The sequence below is a fragment of the Strix uralensis genome, chromosome 3, assembly GCF_047716275.1.
Source record: "Strix uralensis isolate ZFMK-TIS-50842 chromosome 3, bStrUra1, whole genome shotgun sequence".
Lineage (NCBI taxonomy): Eukaryota > Metazoa > Chordata > Aves > Strigiformes > Strigidae > Strix > Strix uralensis.
This window is the reverse complement of record NC_133974.1, coordinates 91,756,406-91,784,383: the sequence shown is the minus strand read 5'-3', so window position 1 is coordinate 91,784,383 and position 27,978 is coordinate 91,756,406. Positions and strand designations below refer to the sequence as shown.

The following is a 27,978-nucleotide window of genomic DNA, read 5'->3' as shown; positions in this document are numbered from 1 at the left end:
AACAATACAGAGTTTATACTGGCTGTGGAAGACAGATGATACCACATCTCTGTTTCTATATAAAGTTAAGCATGACTAAGAAACTGGACTTGATTTGGCATTAAAGATCCTGCCACAGAGTTAAATGAGAAACAGTTCTGGCACAAATTTAGCTCTACACATCTCATGGTCACAGCCTTTTTGTTCTGGGAGCGACAGACCTAAAGGCAGTGGTGCAGTGAGCTACGCAGCCTCACACTATACAGACACAAACCATGGTTATTTCTCAAGACCTTTATCTCCAATCTGAACTGCAAACAGACACAATCTGTTTTATCAAATCAATTTTCTAAGGTATTTTACCTTATGATTTTAAATCTAATTAAATACAGTTCTATTGGCTGAACTAGGTCAAAATAAAACTTCTGTTACTGAGATTTCTGTAGTTTCCCAATACTTGTGGTTTTCTTTGATTAGAGTCATGGAACAGCTCAGAAACACATGCAAGTTTGGCAATCCAGCCCTTGTGAGGCAGCATTTCTGCACATGGTTATGTCAAGCACATGAGATGATTCAGGCATCAGTTGTCTGTAGGCAAGTTTGGGCATTTTTTTTTTTGGTAGTACCAGAAATTCCAGCCCTCCCAAAGCGGAAGTGAGATTCAAAACGATTTTCTGTTGTTTAAAGGATTAAAAGGTTCCTGATTCTAGTACTTCAGATGTACCTTCAGCGTACAGAAGTATTTGTACCAGACTCTGGGAAGGAACTGGGGCAAGTGCTGTGAACTTTTGATTAAATGAAAGGGAAGGAAACTGATAAACTTGAATTCTATGTCTGTATAAACAAAACACAGAAAAGCTTTCTGTTTTTCAAAAGCTGCACTGATAGGGAGTTTAAAAAAAGAGAAGGATATGTTTAATTGGAATTAGCCCATAACAATGTAAAAGGACAACACACTGTATATGCTTTTCTTTCCTTGCAAATATATAAAACCAAGCTAGGTAGGAAAAAAAAAAATTGGGTTCTTACTCTTCAGATTGTACCGCTCAGTGCAATGTATTCCCTATTAACACAATTGCAGGACCATTCTGAAAGTCCTTTGGTCCTGCATCTTCTGAAAAGGTCATCCAGAAACAGAGACATCAGAATTAAAACAAACCAGTAACTATTTTTTTGTAAATGAATGCAATTATTTATGCATATGTTTATATAATTATATACATAGTCGCACAGCTTAAAGGAAAGAAACATTATTTTGTGGCACCTGGGGTCTATAAAAGATGCTAAAAGCTACTTGGGAAGCTGAGGAAAATCAAATTCAGCAATTCACCTTTAAAACAAAGTGGAAATAATCAGATTTTTACAGTGAGGATTCTAGCAGAGAAAGCCTATATCATCACATTATAAACCACTTTTATATCCAGCTGCCACAATCACCAAATTTGTTTGTCGACAGCACCAAATTTCAACAACAGTCTTAAAATTTTCTGTCCACCTCAGCAGCTGATCCCAATCCAGTAATCTTTATGCAACTTCAGAAGACAGCTCTACAGGTTGATATAGGTAGCTTTTTTATACACAGTAGACAAGACTGCGAGGTGTTCTCCATAGAGACAGAAGACTTATTCTCAAGTCACCGTATCAGGTGGAGGTTGCATCATGAAAAAGAGCAGGGAAAGATCCCCCAACAGAATCAGCTCTACCTGATACATCCCTGGCTTGATTTTTTCTTTAAAACCACTGGTAATGGAGAAACTGCAACCTGCCTATTAAACAGTTCCCCAGTTTTAGTGTAGCAAGCTCAAATCACAGCAAGGGAAATTCAGGTTAGACAGAAACAACAAACAAACAGAAAGTTTCCCAAGATTCATCCCATCTTTAAGGTACATGTCCTACTGTTTTATACCTTCCTCCACTGTACAGATTTGTTGCTAAGAGGACTCACGCTGGGTGTCCTGGCCTCCATCCTCTCTTACAGACAGAATGCACACATTTCTTTCAATTTTAATTTTTCTTCACCAATTCATGCTTTTCAGTGTTTGATTGTTTCTGTGGCTATCCTCTAGGCTATTCCCCCTTTGTCTGTACCTTCTTCTGGAAATTTAGCAGTGATACTTTTTAACATCCTGCAGTAGGTTACAGCCCTACCACAGAAAAAACCCAGGACAGCCAAAGGAGGAGCTGAGCCCACCGAGGGCAGTGGCTGTGCTCTAAAACCCCCAAACAGCAACAAAATAGCCAAGCAACTCTTGGAAGCAAGCCATGTTCTTCATAACTGAGGAGTACATTTAAATCCCAGTGGCCTCTGTCAGGCTATCACAGGAGAAAATACATGTTATGATCAATTTAGCCCTAGGCATGTTACCAGGACACAGGCATCTGAAACAATCTCAGCACCACTAAAAGGTACTGGTATAGCCCATCATTCATTCATCTGTGATAAGCCTCCAGTGCATGAGAGAAGTTAAAAATTGCAGGAAAAAAGAATCCCCAAACCTGTAACACAAAGCTGTGGTTTGGCGTTATAAAAGGTCTAACCATTTCTTCCATTTTTCGAGAAAAATATTTAATTCTAACCATTTCATCCAAAATGTTGGCAACCCTGTCCAAATTTAAGCATCTAGAAATATCTGACAGCCAGAACATTACTGAATATGTTAGCTTACCAAGAAAACCCATTTTGGCAAAAAAATTTACTAGTACATCTAAGTAAATACTAGAAGCATTTACTTAATTTTTTTTTTTAAACTTTTAAAACCAGACAGAACTACACCATCTGGCATCCAATAATCTTTCTATATGACATACCATCAGTTTCACAGAACCTAATATCTTCTCTTTCATTAATTGTCATGAATGAAAGTAGTGAGTTAGAATTTATCCTTATGTTATTTAAAACTCAGTCTCTACTACCCATTGACCAACCAATCCTCCCACTCATATTGAACCACTGTAAAAACTTTGAGTTTGGTTTCATATCCAGATGTGGTCCTGACAATTGCTACCCCTCCTCTTTGATTATTTATATTTTATTTATAGGCATCTACAGATAGAACATATTTACCTGGGATGACTGGCCTTTCGACTGGCCTTCAGTTTTCTGCATTTTCCTTTTCCTCCTGTTTTAAATGTAGCTGGTAATGACTTCCATTGTTTCAGATACTTTTCCCAATTTGACTACAGTGAGTATAATTCTGGTTCTTACTATCTAAAAGCTTTGACTTGGTTTGGCAGACTGACATACTTTTTTCCTATATTAGATCAAATTCCCACACTGCTGTGGCTGGTGATTAGCCATGATTTTCAAATACTGTTCAAATGTTCTGACTGAAGAAAAAACAAGCAAAACCGAAAACCAAAAGCCCGCTCCACAACCATTAAATCTCTCTGCCTTTTTGGCACCAGATTAACTTCCTTTAATATTAATCTTCCTTTTAGTATTTAGCAAACAGTTTGTTAACTTTTGCTCCTTGCAGTCTGCATTTTGCATCTTGTTATTTTTAAGCAGGTGCCTATTTAAAGTCCACCACAAAATTCAGTGATTTTGGATGCCCAGAGAGAAATATGCAGTAATGTTTAATTAGCATTAGGACTATATTCAGTTCTCTGCTTTGGGACAGACTGTTACCTCGGTCAAATATTTATTTCTTAAGAGCACACGGAAAATACGTTTAATGGAAGTGCAATATAAGTTGTGTCAGGATTAGTGAAATAAATAATGGGAACTCTGTGGTAATTAGCTGGTGGCTGTGAGGTGTTTCATTTGGACTCCATTCTTCCTTCTGTAGTGAAGATTTTCCTCGCTGACCGATACTCCCTATCAAATCGCTTCAGTACTCATTGATGCTCCCTTTAGAAACAGGTGATTCTTACTTCCCTTCAGAAACAGTGGAATCACCTTTATTACACTATGAGCTTAATAATGGAACTGCAATTGCTGTGAGAAGTAAATCAACAGGTGGCAAGAAGTGTGATTAAAGAGGGATTTTAATCTCTCTTCCAATGCAGTACTGCTGTATAGAGATGCAAGTGTGAAGAAAGCCAGGAGGCACAGAGAAGAGAGAAATGCCTTATTCATGTCAGTGGTATTTTCTCAAATGAGGAAAAAAATTACAGAAGCAGTTATAAAACACAGGTTATGTGTCACATCAAGCGACACGTAAGAGCTTGATGATTTAGGAGATCACTTCTGTACCACCATGTGATCATCAGTACAGCCTGAAACAGTATAGAGAAGGTCACAGTCTTAAGTCCCAGGGGAAGTTGTCATCCTTTCTTCCCTGGATCAACGCCCATTATTTTTGTGCATACATCAGGTAGTCCCATTTTCAATGGGCAGGGCGATGAAAGTTCACACCTCACCTCTGGGGAAAAGGGACATGAGTGGGGCTCCAGAGCCACTCCTGGCAAGGCTGGACTCTCAAACCACAGCTTATGTGGCCATGGCAGAAAGCAGCCTGGTCTCCTCAACGCTGGACCACACGGACACATTAACAAGGACCACTCTCACACGTGCAATTTACCATCTTTCATAAAGCAATCAGAGATCCTTTCAAAGTAGCAGTTGTATTCAAGTAAACTTACAGAGAATTGGAAGCCCTGACTGACAGAAGGAAGCAGCTGCAGGATGCCTGGTAATTACTCTCTCAAATTTCTAAGACAGAGCTCACAGTCAGTACGTGCTTTAGTGCAATTTACATTCAAGAGACCCATGCATCAATATCTAATTAGAGAACAGGCAAGTTTGGATATCTCTTGTTTCCAAACACTTCTACTCTTGCTGCACGTGCAGCTTTCAAGCTCTTTAGATTTGCTTGTTGATGCTTGTAATTTAACACAGAATCAATTCTTTTCCTTACAAGCTCTCCCATGAGAAAAGACAGCACACCAGGATTAGTAGACAAAAATCCTGGTGAGTAATATATTTTGGGTGGATCAGAAGAAACCTTGAACTAACTTCTGTAAAATGCAGGATTTTGGGAAGGACCGCGTTTTGGGAATCTCTTGCTTAGCTTTCCCCAAATTTATATCATATACTACCTAGTATTCTCTAGATGGAAAGCAGATTTCAGATAACTGCAAGTAGGGAAAAACTTCATGCCAATTGCAATAACCTGCCTTTAAACGAAGCAATACACACTTTCACTGAAACATACACTCTATTACAATGCACTGGAACCACACAACAGGCAAAATCTCATTTTCAGTTTCATATATTAAGATGAAATTATTTGCTATAGATTTCCCATGTTGCCTTATTTTCACTGTATCTATCTCACACTTCTCAGGAATGAACACATTTGACTCTAGGGGTAGCTCTTCCCTGAACTTCCACTAATGAACACTACTACATTAATTTCTGATTCCCACATGCAACAAGCAGTGATGTATATAGCTATAAGCAGCTACACCTCTAGTTATACTATTTTATGGAAGCCAGAGATGTAAATTTAGCAATTCATGCTTCTGACTTCTTCAGGCTAAAATTCTGTTACATGCACATTCTGGGGCTTGCCCTAGAGTGTCATCAAGAAAGTAAGACTAGGAGAAACAGCCAGACAGCCATCTTCTAAGCTAAGACTAATTACAAAATCACATCACTATTGTGTTGTAAATCAGTGTTTACCAACAAACAGTTTCAGAGAGTAGAAAGGTTTAATTTACAAATGAATCAGTAAAGACCTAGTCTGACAAGGAAAAAGGAGCAAGAATCAACAAAGTTGTGGCCATCATCGTTGTCTGAGCTATCATTTTGACATCCAAAGACCAGGCAGAACATGCTCTGGGATGGCCTAAATACTCATACTGGATAAATCACAACAGAGGAACGTCATTGCTTCAAAAGGGAACTTTGGTTTGACTTCTACCACCATTTAAACAATATAGAATGATTTTATTTACAAAGACGCTTTCCTTCAAAATGAAGAAGTCAATACATGCCTTAAAATTGACCTTTTTAATTGACTGACCTTCGGGACAAGAACCACATTGTAACTGACAGTAATACCTGTGCATTAATTGTAATGATGCATTCTTAACCACAGTGGTGTTTTAAAAAGCACAAATTTATGTCTCCAGCCAGTATAACAGTTTTACACAAAATAGTCTGATCTCTGCATTTATTCATGATGATTAAAATGTCAGACAGAATTATTAGGAGCATCAGCTCTCTAATATATTTTTTTCTTGTCACCGATGACAAAGTTGTTCTCAGCACTTTCTAAATTATTTCCTGTATAAAAAAAATCCAAAAAGCAGCTCAGCCTATACAAAGATTGAATAGCCACCGACAGTAGGTACTTAACAACAAGCTCCAATTAAATAAAAATATCAGGATCATTTTCAAGGAGGAATAAATGTTATTTTGGTGATATTGGGAACTATGAGAAACAGCACATAACACGATGGGAAACATAAGGACACACCCAGTATAAATCTGAAGCATGAAAATAATGATTAGTCTATTGACTTACTGCTGTATTTATAATCAAACAGGAACAGCAACAACTCCACTATCTGCAAAGAGTGATTACTGTAGAAGTTTCTCTCACTGCAGATTAATATGCTTTTCAACAGACAGACTAACCAAAAGCTAGTTTGAGACAGCGTGCATTGGTAACAAAGATAACCACACAAAATCTACAGATTTATCATAGAACTTCTAAATCAGTTTTCTATTAAATCCAGGAAAACCATTTGTAAAAGAATGACTATCTGCCCCCAAAATGCTGACAGAGAACATACTGTAGAGTCTCTACACGACACGTATTTTGCTGCCGTTATTCATTAATTATCCCCTCAACATTGGCCAATGCTGTTCTGCAACAAGAGCAGACCTCTTTCCTACACAGTAAAGGCAGCCTTTCCATACTCTCTCTGCCTGCAACATGGCTTCTATCACATTAGCACACACTTGCAATAAATACTGCAGAAGGTTGGCCTGCTTTAACACTCTGCACATCATTGGGGTTACCTAAATACGTGATTTAGTTGCCCCACAATACACTAACTGGATTTTTTGCAGTCTACATATATTTATTCGTAATGGATGCCTTTATTTTAAGGTACCTCAGACGATCAGTATTACACCTGACTGCTTTTTTCTCCCCTGCGCCCCCCCCCCCCCCCCCCCGCTTATTTAATTCAAACATTAAATAAAAGTTATAACAGCAGGAAAACTATACTAATGTGACTGTGCACACATCCTTTTAATTCCACCCTCTTGCCTCTTTTCAGAGGTTTTCAAACACAGAAGTAACTAATAGAACTCACTGGTAACACTGATTACACAGCTTTTCCTCTTACCATCTAAAAAGCCATTAACATGCATTTGATTAAAACACACTCTTTAACAAGGCATCTAATCCTAATTGGAAAGGTTGAAGATAAGGAAGTCAGCATCTTCCTGGCAGTTTGTGCCAACAGCTAACCACCCTCACTGCTGAGAACAGCATGTCCTAGATCTTACAGATTTGGCTCTTGTTACTTTGATAGCAATTTTTTTTAACGAAGTGAAGAAGTTTATCTAAGCCTATCACTGTAAGATATTTTCTCCATCTGTCACTGATATCTGCTATATTTTTTCTGCACTTGCTAGTATTTCAAGACTCTTTTAAAAACCAGAACTGGATATTATATTTAACTATCAGTCTCATAAACAACATTCCCCCCTCCTCTTCATTTTAAACTGACAGAAGTAACGGTGGAGATTATATATGCGTATATATATCTTTACCAGTTTGTCACTGCACTATACATTTATTTAGTAAGTTCTTGTCAGAATTAGTTTTCCAGGAGTTTAGAGGTTTTAGAGGTGTGGCTTGCAATTTTTGTCCCTGATATAAGAACCACCTAACTATCCTAACATGCACTTGAAAAAGCCCAAGTTATAAAGCAATGCAGATCAACTTCTATGACTGGTCTGTCCTCTTCACTAATGATCTGCCATACAGTCCCAACGTCACATACAGAACTCCTCATAAGTAGTTTCACAGATGCTCCCAGTTTGTTAATAAAAATACGTATAACCTTCAGGCTCATAACTATTTCCTCTTTCCAGAATGAAGCATCATTAGTAATTGCACCTGGAAGTTTCTCCCTTCTAAATATACTTAAAGCACTTTCAAGTCACATCATACAGCATTATTTTTAAAAATCTGATTGTAGCATAATGACAAATGTCTTTTTTTTAAAAAAAATGCAAGTATTTAGTTTTTCTGACCAGATTTCTCAGAATTCATTTTTTTTTAAGAGGAACTTAGTAAAAAAATAATATTCATACTGGCCTGTAATATTTTAATACTGATGTTTTAAGGACATAAACAAGACAGAAGATTATCTCTTCCTACACATCTTCATTTTCCTCCAATCTGGCCTTTCTGCTTTCCCTGTGGCATCAACTTCCCTTCAAGAACTATGTTTTCTGCCAATTTACTCTGTCTTCATAGGCTACTAAGGTGAAGATTAGGAATGGGAAAGCCTGAGGGGCAAAAAGAAATCCTGACCCAAAAGCACTTTGAACCTTTGGTGTGAGTTACAGTGAGCAACAAGTCAATGATGCACAGGGCAACAGTGCTAAGACAGCCCAAACTCACCATTAACAATGAAAAATGAATGTAACTCCTCCTTGGAAATAGGATATGAAAATGACCAAGGACAAAAAAAGGGAGCAATTTAAAGAGCTCCATCTAACACCTGATATGATATGTACTGAACAATTTTGATAGCAATACTGGCAAACGGTTTGAGGACTGAAGAGAAACAGGAATGTTAGCAAGGTGGTTTGTACCTTTGAGACTGTTTCACACTAGCAAAGACACAGTATCAGAAATGGGCTTTCTATTTCTTGCTGAAAGTACCAATGTAAATCCTGAATCAAACGTTGCATTGAGGTGTGCCACACAGATAAATCAACTTCAGAAATGATACTTTAAGAGAATGACACAAATATGAAACAGAGGAAGATGAGTATTACTTTAGTATAATAGGCAGTATATAAACAAAAATTAGGCAAGTTGCATTTAACTTTATGGTATCTATACTCTGATCCCAAATAGTGAAAGAATTAATCTGAAAGCTAAAGAATATGTGATTCTTCGTGATATAAATTCTTTTCTCCATACGAAAGAAGTTAATTTTTATATATATATGTAATGTCCCATTACATGTACTAAGTATTATTTTGAATCAGCATTTGGGTATTTAAAATACTGCTATGTGTGAATATCACAAACATTCTCCTGGGGCAATCTCTCTATGTATGTTTATGTGCATATGCAATGAAGAATGTAAAATAAAAGCTGTTTCAAACATATGATAGGTGCACCATTAAACAAGAATAAATACTGCTGAATAAATATTAATAGTAAATACTGCAGCAACATGTAAGTTTTATGCTTAGAAATTATCTCAGCATGCAATCCTTCAGGAATATTTTTCCCTTTCTACCTAGCAATAGCCAAATACCTATAGAGTCTCTTCCCAACCCACCATATAGAGCATATATGCAACTCTATATATATAGCATAGAGCAGTCCCGAGATATAGGCACTTGCATACCACATTCAAGTTTTTTAAACATTTTCTAAACATTTACATTGGGAAGCAAAGAATGCTAATCAGTCTATTCCTACACTGACTTACAATTTCCAGAGGTTGTACATTCATGTCAAATATTTGCAAATGTTTCTTAAAGCGAACCTCATAGTCTAAACAGCATGCTTGTGCTTACAGTACTGCAACAAGCAGTTGCAGTGCTTAGCAAAAATTTCACTTCTAAAAGGACCATAGTGTTTGCTACTGGTAAAGGAGTACCCGAAAATCATGCAGTGAGGGAGTCTTGCTAAAACTGTAATTCCCTGGGTCACAGAGAAAAGCACTTTAGAAATTAAAGAAACATGACAACTTACAGATGACACCATTTCCCACATAAGTATCTTCAGCTGAACTTCCAGTTCCTCTTACTGAACAAATCTCAAGAAAATTATTTCTCTTAGATCTTGACAACATGGTAAAAATAACCAAATGCCCAGCATCTCACACAGACAGATAAAATCCTCCTCTCCAGTGCAAGAGAAAGCTTCACGTACCATTGACACATTCAAAGACATCACAGCACTTGCCAGGTGTTCCATCTCCACGCGACACTATCTGGGGAACGGAGCCTGCCTCGCACATGGGGTAACCACATAAACCAGAGAGACACTCGCATCTGAAACCAAAGAACAGTAAGGAAAACCCCATAAATAAATGAAGCCATTTTAAGGGGAAAGAATAAGCAAGAAGCAAACAGAAAGCTAGAGCACAAGTTCCAGTATTAGCATATTCATATCTTAGAATCATCTTTTATTAACCCAACAACCAAGATAGCTTCTCAACCTGAAGTTTTTTTTTAATGACCTAAACTCTGTCTGCTGGTCAAGCAAACAAGAAGGTGGTACTATGCAACACCAGCACTTCTCTAGTGCTGTATGTAAAAATGTAGAAAACTGTAGTTCCAGATTGTTTGAAAATAACTGTATTCTCCACAGACTTGCAAAATTAGGCTTCTCTTCCAATTCTCTCTGAAAAATCAAAATTGGTGAAACACTAATAGCAGTAACTGCACCCAATCATCAGAAGAGTGTACTCTCATTGGGAAATCATATTATACCCAGTTTTATACAGGGGATAATTAAAGAAAAAGGAAGACAATGCAGAATCATTAAATCTAAGCCAAATGAAAATAATTGCAGGTTTTCTTTTGGTTTTGATGGTGTCACCCCCAGTTTGTGGAGGGGCAACCAATTACATGAGATGCCAAATAATGTGGGAGGCTAGGTATGTCAAATACTGTGGTTAGTTTTAAGAGATGGAATCATTCTCCATTTTCTCCAATATTTAGTATTTATTTGCTTATTTAAGAAAACAGCCTGAAGAACTGGAAGACATAAAATGTAGATAAATACCAGTCACGTTGGTTGCCAGATTCTTTGCTTTATGATTAACATAATAGTTTAAAAGTCAAAGACTTAAGACTTTTGGTAAATTTACATTTAAACAGAGTTCTTGCCCTGCACAATGGGCACATTATAGGGATAAACAATGATTTGATAAAATGCAAGACAAAATGAACAAAGAGGAATATGTAAATACCACAGCTGAGAAACTTCATGAAATAGCACTTAAATTTTTCAGTTACAAATCACAGATTTTTTTAAAAAAAACCCTTGTAGATTATGTGAGCATACTACAAATACACATGAATTTCAAAAGGAAAAAAAGAACTCAACAGAAGATCAGGTTAAAGAAATGAAAATAAGAACTCTACTTGTTAATAACTATTTCAAACATTTTAAGTTTTCCAAGACAACCCCCACATTAAACCACCCATTAGTAAGAAGCATAATCAGCACTTAATGTGTTTGCTTATCCTTTACACTTAAAAACACAAGAAGTTTGGTTCTCCTCTACCATGCATGTCTCCTTAACTGCCAGCCTTTTCATCCAGATCAGCATTCAACAGGCAGGGTTGAACCTCAGCAGTGTTACATAACATAGCCATATTCTCCACTGTAAGGTATTACTCAAAAGGAAGTTTTCAAGAAGAAATACAAGCAAAGTCAAGGAATCTCACAGAACCTTTATTATACTATCTGAAAAGGATTCTTAAAATATTGCATTATAGCAGTGTGTTACTACAAAGGGATACATGAGTCCTTGAAAAAACAGTATTAAATCACATTTCACAAATATTGTTAAATATGTCAAGATAAAGTGAAACAATTTAACTCTATATGCACATATATACTACAGTGTAGTGACAGTTTTGAAATAGGCATGTCAAGTTGTTTTTGTTTTTTATATTGTGCTTACCATAACAGTAAACGATAATGAACTAAACCAACAAAAAAAAAGCACAGAAATGAAAGTTTTATTTATCATACCTTTGCTGTTGACATTTTCTTCTCAATTTATTTCTAAATACAAAAAAAAGGGGGAATCTATTTTCCTCTTTGCTGTCAGAGATGTAGAAGAAAGAAAAGTATTATGGCTTTTACTACATGGGATCAAAAAACCCAAAGGATTTGTGACAGCAGCTTCCCTTTAAAATGACTAAGTAATCTTACAGAATACTGTACTAACAGCTCACTTTTTGCTGCTCCAGTAAAAGGAAGATACTTCCTGGTAGGGGGGAGATAAAAAATAAAAAAAGACAGACTCTACCAATAGCGAAAAAGACCAATTAGCACTGTCAAGTTCAAGGAATTTGTACTTTAATCCGTCTAGCTGACATTGCTTTGGAAGATGCTTTTCCCTCGTGAGAAGAACAAAACACAGAAATAAGCACCTACATATTACTAAAGAAGAAAGAAAAAATCTTTTAAAACATGTAATAAAAAGAGGTACAGACACAATCTGAAAGTGGTATTAAAAGCCTAGGTAAAAATACTAGGTTTCACTTCAATCACCCTGTATTCAACATCCAAATAACCTCTGGGAAAATAGGTAGATCAAGCTTCCTGAAAATTCACATCTTTCACAGAGCAAATGGCACTCGTGATGGAAATATAGTTGTGGACCTTGATTTTCAAAGTCTCGTGAGCTGAAATTACCACTCTTAGTTCTATTGCCTTCACCATAAGCTTTTTCAGACATGATTGTATTTTCTCTATTCTTTGCCACACATTCATTATCACTGATGATTTGAGTTGCAGGATAATATTAAATCATTAGATTAATAACTTGTACTTTTCCTCTCTCATTTTCTTCCCAGTCAACTGCTTAAAAAAACCAAACACACAAAACCAACCAAAAAAAAAAAAAAAAAATCACCAGATTAAGTAACAAGATAGGACAATCTTCCAGAAGAAGGGCTGAAAAAGATGTTTAAAAGACCTGTGGGAGCCAATGTTCCTTTCTGCAGAAAAGACTCCCTCCCACTCAGAGTAATCAAAGCTTCACATACTCATTCACAGTGTAAGCAAACAAAACCCCACGGTCCAAAATTTTATAAATTGACTTCCCATTTGGTTAAAAAATAATCCACGCAGAATGTCAAAATAGCAAACGGTCTCATCAGATGGACTTTTAAATAGTCTGCATTCTTTTCAGCCAGCTCTGCTAGGAAAACCTTTGACCATTGTCCAGGCTATTAGTATGGAAAACATTGTTTTGGAGACAGAAATCTTTCAGGAAGAAACCCAAGGAATTCTGGAAGCTAAGCGTGGCTGTCACACTGCCAAAACAACAACATCTGGAAATTCGGAATAAGTTATCCCGTTCTCAGTAAGAGAGCAAAATGAACTTTATAGTACTAGATTTTTCTGTAGTGCCTTTTGGAGCAGAGGGACTGTCAGAGGAGAAGTTGTAGTCCAGCTCTTTGCTCTATCACAGGATTCACCTGCAGGTTGTGTGTATCTTAGCCTTGGTATTGAGCGTTAGGTTTGAAAAAGCTTAGCAGGCCAGACTGTGATAAGTCTGTTGATAGAGGCAGTGGTCCCTCTTGAAGTAATTTCTATAAAATTAAGATGTTCAGACTGCTGATCAGTAAGGCACTATGTTGCTTCTGAGCTACTCCCTCTATAACTAACTCAATTAAGGAAAACAGACACAGCAGAAGTTACTGCAAGGAAACCTTCCCAGAGAGAAGATAACTTTATACGTTGCCTTCTTACTTCACACAGTAGCCTGCAGTGACACCACTGCAACATCAAATAGTATAGTGGCATCCAAAAGTTCCAAGATGCAAGGGAGATCAGTACTTGAGGTACCAAGAAATTGGCACTCAGTATCTGCCACTTGCACAATTTTAGGGAGTCTCTGTGGCGCAATCAGCTAGCATTTTGGGCTATTAACTGAAAGGTTGGTGGTTTGAGCCCACCCAGGGACGGGTTACCCTTTTCCTGCCCATGGCAGGGTGGTTGGAACTAGGTGACCTTTAAGGTCCTTTCCAACCAAAACCATTCTATGATAAAGACAGAAGGGCATGGTTAGCCTCAGAAAAGCTGTTTTGATGGTAGGATCAAAAGAGTTCTGTTCATAGCAGCTATGAAAATAAGAACAGGCCTACTGGAAAAAAGATTCAGTACCAGTGAATGGGAAGGTTGGGGCGGGGGTGTGTTGAGGAGAAGGATATTCATTTCGAGGATCAAAACAAAATTAAGTCTAAAGCACTGAGACTAGAGAGAAAAGCATTCCTGAAACACATCACATTCCTGTGGAGATTTTATCACGGTCCTTCTTTTTTTTCCTTGCAGGAATCTAGTACAATTTGCATTAACATTATTAGCACATATGTTACCTAAATGTAGTAAACTCCCACAGATCTGTTAATAATATAAACACCTAAGAATACTGTAAAAGAATGAATTTTCAGAAGAGAACTCTCAGCATTATCAAAGCTGGATGAACTCGTGGCAAAGAAAACAGATTAAATGCAAGACCCTCCCTATCATCAAGCATAGAGTATAAGAGACGATGATACAGCAAAATGAAATACTAACATAGCAGTCTTATGAAATCAGTGAAGGATTATGTCCCTGTTACTTACACATGAAGCCACGATGTGAGTTAAGTAGGCAAGATGATGAGTTTTAAACTGATCAAGCTACAGTTTAAGGAATCAACCAAATGCTAGTCTTAGAAAAGATAAACTCCAGTCCTATGCAGAAAGTGATGCTGCAGGCAAACACAAAGCTATTGGGACACCTCCAGCCAAGTTGTTCAGCTAGAATTTTCCTAAATCTTCAGACATACAGACTGGAGAGTTTTCTCCCACAAGTTCAAGGTCACCACTTTATACATTTTGCATTTACAGTTTTAAAGACACGATTAAGCAAGTCAGTAATGAAAACATTATTTTTTCCTGGGAAGGTTTTAGTACTTTATTTTGGAGATCAATAATAAACCTGTAGAAAGAGACTGCAGAACAACTGTGAAATTTCCATATAACACTTATTATCAGACCATTTCCAAATGCTCAAAAGTTTTGCATCACTTCTATATGAACTGACTCATATGGAAGTTCTTCCTATTTTAATTCTCCAGGGGGTTTACTTATTGAGAAATCAAAGCTAGTGTGCTCCTAAGTAAGAATTACTTTCTAAAATTCTGGATATTGTTACAAACAGATACCCAATATAATAGTGCATGTTTCGATGAGTACAGTAATCTTTATACAGAGGGGACATTTAAATATTACAAAAGGCAACTATCTAGCTTTTAATTAAAGATACTGTAAAATGGAATGGGTTTTGTGCATCTTTTGCATGTTATTAGTGTTACGAAATAGCAAACAGATGCTAAACAAGGGAAAAAGTCATAAAATCAGCATTCACATCAAGTAGATTATCATCTTTCCAAGGCTTATTAGAATCCAAAGAGTTCATTTGACTAAAAGACTTGATTTCATCCTTTGACTAATGTTAAATCAACTGGTCTGTTTCCCAGAGGGATGAGATGGGAAGAGAGGACAGTCACAGAAGAGTAATGCCATGGGACCAATAGGCATACAACCACTGGCCAAGTGCACTGACTTTAAGTGCGTTGATTTTTTCAAGTATACCCATATATATACAGACCCTTTTGAATTCATCAGTATATGAAATAAAACACAGTATAAACAAGTTCAACTCTGTATTTTTCTCACATTTTGCCATACCAGCTTATGCTTTTCTCTGTTGAAGATCTTTTTTTTACCACTACGTATCTCAGTTACTCTTTCCTTAGGTTTATCAGCCTCACCCTTCATAATATAACAAATATTTCAAAAGCAAAAACATTAGTTAAGATGTTATACAAATGTTAGCTGGTATTATAAGAATCTATTTCTTTTCCTATTTCATTACTTCTTAATGAGGAATGTAAAAATAACTGGTCCTCTTACAAAAGAAACCCACAATTCCTAAGGACTTCAGGTCCAAAATTACTTACAAAAAACAGCTTTATAAGTAATTCGCTAATTTCAATATTTCTGTGACTCTGAACTTTCTTACTCCTGAATGACATATCTCCCTCAAACTAAGCCATCAGGGATGACTTTTCCATAAACAAACCAAAAAAACCTGAAAAACAACAACAACAAAACCCCCCAAAACCTACCAACCTCCCCAAAACACATTACTGTTTATCTGATTATTTGATGTCCACTCTTTCTTCTTTGAAAGAAAAAAACCCCAATAACTATTCCACGTTTAGTTTTTCCATGCCATTCGTGCTGTTATCCACTTTTCTCTTATTCCTGAAGGCAATGCTGTACAAGTTTAGGAAGGGTAATATTAGAATAGTTTAGGTTGGAAAGGACCTTTAAAGGTCATCTAGTCCAACCCCCCTACAATGAGCAGGGACATCTTCTACTACACCAGGTTGCTCAAAGCCCCGTCCAACCTGGCCTTGAATGTTTCCAGGGATGGGGCATCTACAACCTCTCTGGGTAACCTGTTCCACCACCCTCATTGTAAAAAATTTTTTCTTTATATCTAATCTAAATCTAACCTCTTTCAGTTTAAGTCTTTTAGTCCATGTCCTATCACAACAGACCCTGCTAACAATTTTGCCTCCGTTTTTCTTATAAGTCCACTTTAAGTACTGGAAGGCTGCAATAAGGTCACCCCTGGAGCCTTCTCTTCTCCAGGCTGAACAACCCCAACTCTCTCAGACTGTCTTCATAGGAGAGGTACTATGTACCTCTGATCATTTTTGTGGCCCTCCTCTGAACTCACTCCAGTGGTCCCTGTCTCTCCTGTGCTGAGGACCTCAGAGCTGGACACAGCACTGCAGGTGGGGTCTCACCAGAGCAGAGTAGAAGGGGAGAATCACCTCCCTTGACCTGCTGGCCACACTTCTTTTGATGCAGCCCAGGATACGGTTGGCCTTCTGGGCTGTGAGTGCACAATGCCAGGTCATGTCCATCTTTTCATTCACCAGTATTTCCAAGTTCCTCTTGGCAGGGCTGCTCTCAGTCCCTTCATCCCCCAGCCTGTATTGATACTGGGGGTTGCCTCGACCCAGGTGCAGGACCTTGCGCTTGGCATTGTTGAACCTCATGAGGTTCACATGGGTCAACTTCTCAAGCTTGTCCAGGTCTCTCTGGATGGCATCCCATCCCTCAGGTGTGTCAACCACACCACTGAGGCTTGGTGTTGTGTGCATACTTGCTGAGGGTGCACTCTCACTACATCACTGATGAAGATACTAAACAGTACTGGTCTCAATACAGACCCCTGAAGGACACTACTTGTCACAGATCTCCATCTGGACATTGAGCCATTGATCACTACCCTCTGGATGCGACGATCCAAGCAATTCCTCATCCACTGAACAGTCCATCTGTCAAATCTATACCTCTCCAATTTAGAGTGAAGGATGTTGTGGGGGACTGTGTCAAAGGCTTTACAGAAGCCCAGATAAATGACAGCCATAGCTCTTCCCCTTTCCACTGATGTAGTCACTTCATCATAGAAGGCCACTGGGTTGGTGAGGCAGGACTTGCCCTTGGTGAAGCCGTGCTGGCTGTCTCAAATCAACCCCCTGTCCTCCACATGCCTTAGCATGGCTTCTAGGAGGATCTGTTCCATGACCTTCCCGGGCACAGAGGTGAGGCTGACAGGTTGGTAGTTCCCAGTGTCCTTCTTTCTACTCTTTTTAAAGGTGAGTGCAACATCTCCCTTTTTCCAGTCACCAGGGACTTCACCTGACTGCCATGATTTTTCAAATATTGAGAGTTGCTTGGCAACTACATCAGCCAATTCCGTCAGGACTCTAGGATGCATCTTGTCAGATCCCATACAGTTATGTATTTTCAGGTTCGTCAGGTGGTCATGAACCTGATCTTTTCTTACAGTGGGAGGGATTTGCTCCCCCAGTCCCTGCCTTCCAGCACTCAAGAAGTGAGGGAAGAGAGGCTGACGGTGAAGACTGAAGCAAAAAAGTTGAGTACCTCAGCCTTCTCCTCATCCGCTGTTACCAGTTTACTAGTTGTGTTCATCAGGGAGTGTGGGGATGGGGGCAGGGAGTAGACTTTCTTTGACTTTTCTGTCTGACATACCTCTAGAAGCCCTTCTTACTATTCTTTGCATCCCTTGCCAAGTTCGGCTCCAGCCGCATCTTGGATAAATCGACTAAGACTCTGTTTGAGAACAGTTCCATGCTCTTCTCATGAGTGAGGCCAGAAAGCAAACTGTCCAGAAAGGACAAAAATGTCCTTCCTAAAACCATGGCAAACCAGTAGATGAACATTTAGCTTCTGAATTCATTCCATTATGGACTGTATTTAAAAATTAGGTCAGAAGATTGCTCCAGAATCCCAGTGTTTCTGAAAACAAACAACTCCAATTAATGAGATCTTCTCCATGTAGTGGGAACCATGTATGCAAGAACTGTAACACTTTTCTAGAAAAAAGCTTCTTGAAATTCCACCAGTGACATTTCAAGGAAGAGTACTGAGAAACTAGTTACTATTTTAAAACTGTCCACAACCTTCAGTTCCACTTTTTAAATATTAAATAATTTAAGAAGGAAAATAGGAAGCATCGATTTATGGCTGTTGAACTCCAACACAATGTTTCCTGCTATTTTTGAGGGGAAACACAACTTCAGACTTTTTTGATATAACCTCAGTAATGTTGGTATCAACATCTGCTCCAAGTACTGTTGGAAACTGATGGGAAATTCTCATGTCTACTTCCCTTCTAAAATGCAAACATCCAAGAAATAATTCTATTGCTTTATTACATATATAGGTCTCCCTAGGCATCTGTGCAGTTATGAGTTTGAAGACGACTGTCAAAGACATTATTGATCTCTGTGATACAAACAGAAATTTGCCTGTTAAGTCAGAATTACTCTTAATTAAATCACCTATTCAATTTCCAAACAAGTTAATAGCTAATTAAGTAGATGAACTGGAACAAAATAGAGTGGGAAGTCTTGGGGTGAGGAGGGAGAGCAATATTCAGTGTAATCAAGGTATACACTAATTCTTAGACTGACAAGTGAAAACAAAAATTTTTAACAGAAAGGATGTCTATCAGCTTATTATAATTTGAAAGAGTTCAAACACCAGCTTGCTTGTCAAGAATGCAAACAAAACCAAATTTCTATAGACACTACAATCTCATTCTACTTTGAAGCATAAAAGTAGATACAATTAAGAGTTACTTTAATTTATCTGGGTTAAAATTTCTGTTTAAGTTCAACAGTGAAATACACCATTACCAGAGCAGATAGTCAAATTAAAACATATACTTTCCCATAAAAACTCATACATAAAATAAGGAAGCTGCTTTGCATAACTATGAGCAATATTTCCTCCCCCTGTGCAAATGCCGTTTTTTTTTTTTTGCATAAGAGAAATGTGCTCCTTCCTTTAGGTAGCATTGTCTTGAAAGGTTTTGCAATTCAGTACTTCCTAGGAAATGGTGGAAGAGCACAGATGTGTATTTTTAATTTAAACAATACAGGTGCGAAATCTTATAAAAGATGCAAGCAGGGACCCCTATATTTACAACGTCTTACAGCTTCTTCTGCAGAAGATTCACATGGTATTTATTTTAAAATGTTCTCATGTTTCTTCTCTTCCTTAGAGGTCTCTGACACTCAGAAGCCAGCCATCAGGCTCCAAAAATGTCTTGTGTTTCAAGAGCTTCTGTTCAAGTTTTATGAGATGACTTTAAAAAAAAAAAAAAAAAAAAAAAACAAACAAACCACCCAAACTTATCATCTTTTTCTCATTTGTGGACTTCAGGAAAATATGGTTGCTTGCCAAAACAACCCACATTGTGAGGCTGGACGCCAAGGCAGCAATAACTGTCATCACACTGAGAACATCTAGGAATTGCTGAGGCAGCTGTAGTAAGGGAGGAAGAAAGGGACTGCCTGAACTTTGACTAGCAATTCATTACATCTCCTGAAAGACTAACATGGAGAAGATGGACATGGAACATGGGTCACCTATAAAGGTCACATGTGCCCTTTTATCCTTGCTCTTTGTGGATATTCAGTACAGCACAGCCCGTAAACAGAACTGAATACCACTTTCTCACTTAGCAGACCTGAATGAAGAAAAATGGTTTTCCTGGGAAAAACTGCTGTTTCCTAACTTTTGAGGATTTCTAATTAAAGACAAAAATGCATGAAAATGTCTAAACACCTACTTCCAGATATGAAACTTCACAAAATTGCAGTGTTCTATTCAGTCTCTTCATCAACTGTTAAAACAAACAAAATCCTATTGCAAGACTGAGTTTGACATGGGATGGGTTCAACTGGCATCAGCGTAGAGATTTCTTTTGATATAAAACCTGCCTCTTCAGTAAGGGAGTCTCCAACTCAACACCAAGTGTTACAACATCATGGTACTGGATAGTCAGATGTACTTGAGATGACAAAGTGGTCTGCTAAAGTACAGGAGGGACAACTTGAGCAAGTTGGCCATGATAGCTAGAAATCAGAGTTTCTAAGATAATGATGGAAGAACTGAAGGCACAGCAAAGCTTCTGCAGAACCCTTAACATGCTTTTGCTAGACCTTTGGTTCAACTACCCGGATTACTGAGAAGTCAAGACCTGAATAGAAATCTCAGGGAGATACAGGTGCTTGGATTTGTATTTGGTCTTACTAGTTCCAGCTGAACTTTCCTTCAACAAAAACTGGGATCAACAACCACTTTTTCTTGGATACCATTTCTTGAGGATGATACGGGTGGAGGAGAAGGATCTAAAATTCTAGAACAAATACAAGGGAGACCTCTCTATCAGCAAAAGTTGCTTAAGAGAGGTGACTGGTACAGGAGGGAAAGAGAAAAAGTTACACGTCCCAGAAAATCATGAGTGCCCTCTAAAAAAGGTTGGGAAAAACAAAGTGGTGAATCCTGTACTGAACACCCAAACAATGTATCATAAAATTAAGGTTTTCCAAAGACAGGAAGACCCAAGAAAAGAATCTAGACAAACATGCAAGAATCATGTCATTTTTTGATAAGGAATGATGTAGAAAAGATCTGGCCCAGCCAAGCAGCTAAGAAGGAGGAACAGAAACACTACCCCTTCTATTGAGTGGGATAGATGCAAAGATAATCAGGGACTCAGAGGCCACCTCTACAGATGCTATATAAAGAAAAACATTATCCAACTAACTGTGTATGGGTACTCTCAAATATAATGCAAATATAAATTGGTAATAGTTTAAAACAGAACTTACAACTATAGACTTCCTAGTTAGGATTCTGGTGGCTGCCATAAAATGATAAGAAAAGAACTGTGCTGGTTTATGTGCAGCTGCCACTAGATTCCCCAGACACTGGTGTTACATGAAGTACAGAATATTGGCTGGTAAGTCCAAGGCCATGACAGGTTGTGGACACAATAGATGATACAATGACAACAGGTCCAAGTGTCATAAAAGGGAATAAAGTACATTAAAAGCTATTGCTTACTGGGCAAAGTAATCTAGAAGGATAATAAAATAAAAAATAACTTTAAATGACCTCTGAAGATGTGTGATTTTTGCATGAACAGCTGACACAGGACCTCTGGTTCAGTTCACTAAAATGAAAAGGCATCATGGTTGACTTAACTGCTATCTACAAGTTTTCTGACAAACAGAAGCAAAACTGCTAACAATGAATTTCACAAGTGGCATCTACATCGTGCCTAAGACAGTGCAAAGTTCTATTAGAAACAAAAGACTACAAATAATAAACCGGGCAAGTTCTTCCTCTGGAATCAAAACCAATTCAGTAATGGTATACAAAATTTAGAGACACGCTCTAATATAAACTGCTACTAATCCTTAATGTTTGTAGAACTGCTAAATAAAGCACACTCATGTTAAAAGTATTTTAGTACGGGTCAGATGGAAAAGAGTGTTTTCTTAATTTAATAGATTATTCTTAAAGTTAAGTATGTTTTTGTAAATTTACTCTTTTTCCTACCATTTCATCCCTTGAAAGGTAATTTTACTTAAATATGATTAAAAAAATCTGGTTTTGTACTTTCTAAATTGTATTTAATTTTTATCCAAATATAGCTTGACATAACTTTGGGCAAATAAATAATTTGCTACTACATCAAAGCATTACTCATTTTCTTGAGCTGTATAAAAATGTAAGTATTTAAGAATTGGGGGAGGAGCTGTGCTGTTTTCTAAGTAAAGTTTTATGCTTAGGGAAAATAAAATGCACGTATAAATTTCCCCTCTGACCCTCCAACAGGACTGAGTAGGGGATTACAGTGTAAAACAGTATTTTGCGACATCGTCCAGAGAACTAATACTTTTGCTGGTCAAGTCCTTTTCACTTCTTTACCATGCTGCAGACCAAACCGCGACACTGCCATTCACAGCGGCCCCAGATTGAGATATTTTAGCCACATGTGAAGAAAAACCAATGGGGAAAAGACTATTAAAACAAGCAAAAGAAGTTCTATGACTAATTCATTTATGAAACTTTTTCAGAGGTTTTCTTCAGAACTGGAACTATAATCCTACTCCACGCTACTTGAGCCAGCTGAGAGTTTTGAATTTGCAACACCATCCAGCTACCTGTAACTAAGTGATAGTGAAATGATCAGATTCAAAGAGTCTTCATTTGCTCATCCCTCAAGTCCAAATCTTTTGAATTCCAATCTTGCAAGATTCTATCTGTAAAAAGCTCCTCTTCACTCTTCTGACATACAAAATAGTCACTGTGACTTGTATTCCTGTTTCATTTAGATTTATTAAGCAGTTCACTGCTCTTAAAGTTTTGTCTCTCTAACTTGTTATCTGCTTCTGTTATTCTTCATTTAGATTTGTTTTTTCCTTCCTCCTTCCACCACATCAACCTTGATACTGCTTTTTCAAAACTAAGATGCAGACAGAAAATAAACTACTAGAGATTTTGATGTATAAACATATATCAACTATTTCTGAGCGTTTTCTAATCTAGAACATATTCAGGCTTATGGTGTGCGCTTTTTAAATAAGTATGTCAAGCAAAGTTATTATTGTGATTTAGTGAACATACAGATGTATTTCCATTTTATAAAGTAAACCCTGTGAGACAATATTAATTAAAAAGTCCTGTTTTGTTTTGTTTTGTTTCTTTGGGGTTTATTTGTTTTGTGTTTTTTTTTCTAGAATCCAATACAAGGAAAAGGACTGGTGACTACAGAAGTCAGAAATTGAGAAGAGAGGCACTCTGACGGTCAGATTTTTAAGGCAAGCTTAGTATCTTCAAAAGACAAAATCAAGTTTCATAAAACTGTGTGTGTCAAAGCAACATTGGTTGCTTTTAGCTATAACTACAGCCTTTAATTCTCAGTTCAATCCTCTATCAGTTTTCCCAGTATTTCTCTCAGAACTGATATCAAGATAACCAGATTAATTACTTAGTTTTTGTTCTTTTTAATGTTGACACAGTACTAACATCTTTCTAGTTCTCTAGAATTGTCTTGGTTTATCTGTTTTTATTAACAGCATGACCATGAATAGCTGGGGGGGGGGGGGGGGGGGAAGAAGATATCTCTGAGGTAACAGAGCACTGAATGAATCTTGAAGCTACGAGATTTTTAACAGGCGACAGCAGGGAGAATAGAAACTGGTGCAAGGGAAGAGACTATACTTAAATTACATGAAGGGAAAAGAGGACACAAGCAGGGGGATAAAACTAGAGCAAGAAGCAGAGACCTAGTAGACTGAACTTCCTAACTATTCTAATAAAGAGAGCAGCCAGAAAGAAAAAAAGATAATCCACAAATATTTGGTGCAAAGCTATCCAAACATGTAATTTACTCCGTTGTATATAATCCTACGAAAAATGTACAAAACCACGTGAGCAATAAAGATTAAGCCAACACTAATCACTGAAATCAGCTCCTGTTGTTACTATCCATTCTTCATAGGTAAGAAATTAAATGGATTTCGATAGATTTTTTACACTTACAAATAAATTCTCGAAGGAATCCGAAAATTTGAAGAAAATTAATTCACAACAGAAAAATTGGAAACATCTGAAGATAATGGATTCTGTACCCTTCATACTGATACACTTCATTTAACTTTGTAATAGAAGACAAACTTATATTAACGAAACTGTGATAACATGTGCTCTGTAGGAGCTCTAATATGTTTTTATTTGATAAGCTCCTTGGAGAAGAGAGCATCTTTACCAAGACCAGAGACAGACATATCATTTAGCTTTTCTAACATAAATAGCTGGAAATTTAAGGTGTCTCATGACAGTCTGATGAAAGTTGAAGCGACTGGTATTTCAATATCAATGCCAAATCAGTAAGCTGTTGTGTTTGAACCATCGCATTAGAAATCAGTGTGAAACTAAATGAATCTCTGAATACAAGAACTTAACGGCATCAGATGTTTGTTTACTATTCCCACTTCTCCCCTGGCATTGCTAGAGGAGTTTTCAATACTATGAATATGCATTCAAGAGCTCACTCATAAAACAAATGCCAACTTAACACCAGATTTAAGGATCTCTCTTTTCTTAGCCTATTACATAGAATGAAACCAGCAAAGAACAAGATGTGGGACAGAAGTCAATCTGCTTCTGCTTGTACCTGAACTTGTCAGCTACTTCTTAATTGAGTCAGTGACATGCCATTCATCCTTAGCCATGACACTCTCCTTGACTGCTCTCCATTTCTGATGGTATTAAGCCTTTATTTTAGTGGCAGTAAATGAAACAAATAATTGTAATTTCTTGAAAGAGTTCATAATCTTAACAAAAATAGTTTCATGAAGTCTAAAGACTGACCATATGAAACACTATTTCCTTGTTTTTAATAAATTATTCTCAAACGTACATTAAAACATACAGTGACACTTCTTTTGAACTTCTAACGATTAAAAAAGAGGTATGACATGGATTTAGGCAATTCTAAACTGAATCACAGTCAACAATGTTAATATTCCATCATGAGTTCAGTAAGAAATTCCAGAATTATGGAAAAGCATCCCCTTTTCCCAGTGTAGAGTCATTAATCCATAAATCTGCACTTTATTTGACTTTTTCTACAGTTTTGAAATGCCAGCCTTATGTGGGATAGAGATCCTGGCTTCAAATATAAAGCTCCAATGTTTCCTCAAATCTGAAGAAACCTTGAACCTGAATTCAAATGGTTTGATTTTCATGTTTCAAGTAACTGAACTTAGTTTCCCCTTTTGCTATCTCTCTTTTCATACATATACTTCTCTTCCCTCTAACCTTCATCTAAACTTTTTTTCTGATTATCTCCATGTCTATATTCTTTTCTCCTGCCTTCAAGTGATATCTTTACTTACAGCACATGAATGATGACTATGGCACTGTCTTCCTTAAGAAGCACATCAGTATACTAAAATCTAAATAACTAAATACATTTCTAGCAGGCTCACAACATGTAGGGCATCTCTATGATCTTGTTGTTGTCTCTTCTTTCCTTCTCACCTACTCTATTAAGAAGTGCATTATTGCTTTGACTGAATTAAGGCAATCAGTGTAGCAACCCACACAATAACTATATACAGCAACACAGACTGAGCCACAAAATTAAAAATTAATGGAGGAATATAAGACACCTATAACTGTTTCAACCTGTCTGCAGACAGACTAGGTTACGCTAATTGTGTTTTTTTGCAGTTTTACACATCAAGGAAGACAGAGGTATTAACAAAAAAGCCCTCCAACCCGATCATGAGACTCCAGGAGCTAAGAACCATCTATCCCAGGCTCTGATCCCTTGTTGAACTCTGATCCCAGTAATGCACAGCAATCTGATTTCCAAGAGGTTTCAGTGCAATCCAGAATTATCTAATAATTCACATACTCTAAGCCTGCTTGTACAATCGGTGTCTTTGTGCACAGGAGACGAGAATTCTGGTTTTGGCAGTTAAGTACCATGCACGTGTACCAGTACGCTTCAGACATCAGTTACAGTTAACACACAGCAAATCAAGTGGTTGTATTTTTAAATATTATCAAAGAAAGAAAAAGATTCTTTCAAGGACATGTTTGCTCTAGGTGTTTTTATTTAAGATCAGTTCCCATGTGTGTGCTAGAAACAGAAAATATTTCCAACTGGTCATTTTTCTGAAGGAAACGAAGTTTTATTTTCTTGGTACTCTGTTCCCTGATAGAAGGAACACTGAAGTTATCATCTACAAAGAATAAAGTAGGTATTTTTCATTCCCTCCACCCAAGCAATAGGAAAAAAAAAAAAATAAAAAAAATCTAACCACAACTTGTACTAGACTGCAGAAAAGTAGAACACAACTTTACTTTTGGGAAACAAAAATAATTTGGCCTATATATCAGTTTTTAATCCAGCAAGTTGAAACAAATTTGGAAGTAAAAATCTACCATTAACTGAAGTTTTCTATTGTGTCAAGGTTTCTAAGTGTTAATCTAAACTAGAAATTTATAAAATTTTCATCTGAGATTGCTTCTTTTGAGTTTATAATCTATCTTTCCAAATACAGTCCTTAGCAGTGTTTTATTCTAGTTGTCTTGAACATGGTGAGCTGTACAGGCAGCAATGCCAGTATGATGACCACTTAAAATCTACACCCTCCTGTGCAATCCCAACTAGCCAGGTCAACTAACATGAAATTACTGTAATTCCTAGGAAGGTTAATGAGAATGTTAAAGAATAAAGGGATGATACTGAGAATCCATACCATGTTCCGGTCCAAAATTCAGAAAACCCGAAAGAGAAAAGAAAACAATAACTCTAAATGAAAGAATATTTGTAGCATTCACTGCATAAGGATAGTAAGTATTTTTTAAATAGACTACTACGTGTATTCTACAACTACAAATAAAATTTGTCAAGTTTAGAAATAGATTTTCAAATTTTAATAGACAGGAGTACTGCATTATATAAAGCTCTCCACATCTCTTTTCCTGCCTTATTTTTTTAAAAATAGATACATTTTTAACCCTCCATGCAATAAGAGACACTCATATTCATGGAAACAACAGTTTCAAAGAAGTCACCATATTAAACGTGTAGCAAAGGGTACCCAACAGGGAAGATCCCCGATTCATCACATAACCTTCGCCTTTTTCTACTTTCTGAATTCTTTACAAGTTTATCACTCCTTTAGAGTCTCACAAGGGGTTGAGAATATGGCAATATTGTATGGTGCGAAGACCTTACCACCAGATAAACTGACTAGTTACATCAACAAGAGATATTTTCTATTTTGTGTAAAACATTTTCATTGATGGTACTTTTTGCTTGAATTCGTATTTATTGGGCATATTGCTGAACCAGGCTTTGGGAATTCTGTAGTAAAAACAGAGGCTGAAACAGTGGTGCAGAATTTTGGAACAAAACTAACTCCAAATTGTCTTATTTTTCTAAATTGTAATACACTGTGCCTATTTGAACAACAGAAGTAAAATGGAAACAAGTTGTCCTGGTTTAACCAGGATAGGGTTAAGTTTCCCCAGCAGTGGGGGGGGAGCTCTAGCCGGGTTATTCAGATACCATGCGGACGTCACATCCTGGCAGGTCACATTTTTCCTGGCGCGGAGCGCGGTGCACTCGTGGTTTTGTACATCCTGCTTCAAACTGCTGTATTTGGTAGCTATTTTGCTCTGTTCATTGCTATCACTATTACTGTTATTGTTATTGCTGTTGTTTGTTGTGTTGCTATTGCATTGTTGTATTAAACCTTTCCTTATTTCAGTCTTGGGGCTTCGTATTTCACTCCCTTTGTGGGGGAGGGGTAGCGGCCGCGTGGTCTCAGACCTCGGCGGGGGCTAAACCATCACACAAGTACTTGAAATTCTGTTTCCCTACAGTTCCAGATAGCCACCATCTTTCAGCTTCTTACAGTGGTCTTCCACATACAAAAAAATACATTTTTTTCTTCAATGAGGCGAGATTTTCTCTGGCATATCTTCTGCCATCTTTATCATTTAATTCCTTACCATCAAAGACCTTCAAAGGCTTCCCAAAATAATTCACTTTTGTAAAATTAAGTGAATACATTGAAAATCAATCTAGAGTCACAAATCCTTCAACTAATTTTAGCAAA

The 27,978-nt window shown here is 37.3% G+C and overlaps 1 protein-coding gene across 3 annotated transcripts in view; it reads right to left on the bottom strand.

Annotated features, from left to right (window-relative positions):
- The window catches only part of CRIM1 (cysteine rich transmembrane BMP regulator 1), a 199,757-nt gene that overhangs the window by 71,477 nt on the left and 100,302 nt on the right, over positions 1-27,978 (bottom strand). For all 3 annotated transcript variants that reach the window (XM_074863314.1, XM_074863315.1, XM_074863316.1), the window contains one exon: positions 10,068-10,189. In XM_074863314.1, coding sequence (XP_074719415.1) covers positions 10,068-10,189 — 122 coding nt within the window. The remainder of the gene's footprint in view (positions 1-10,067; positions 10,190-27,978) is intronic.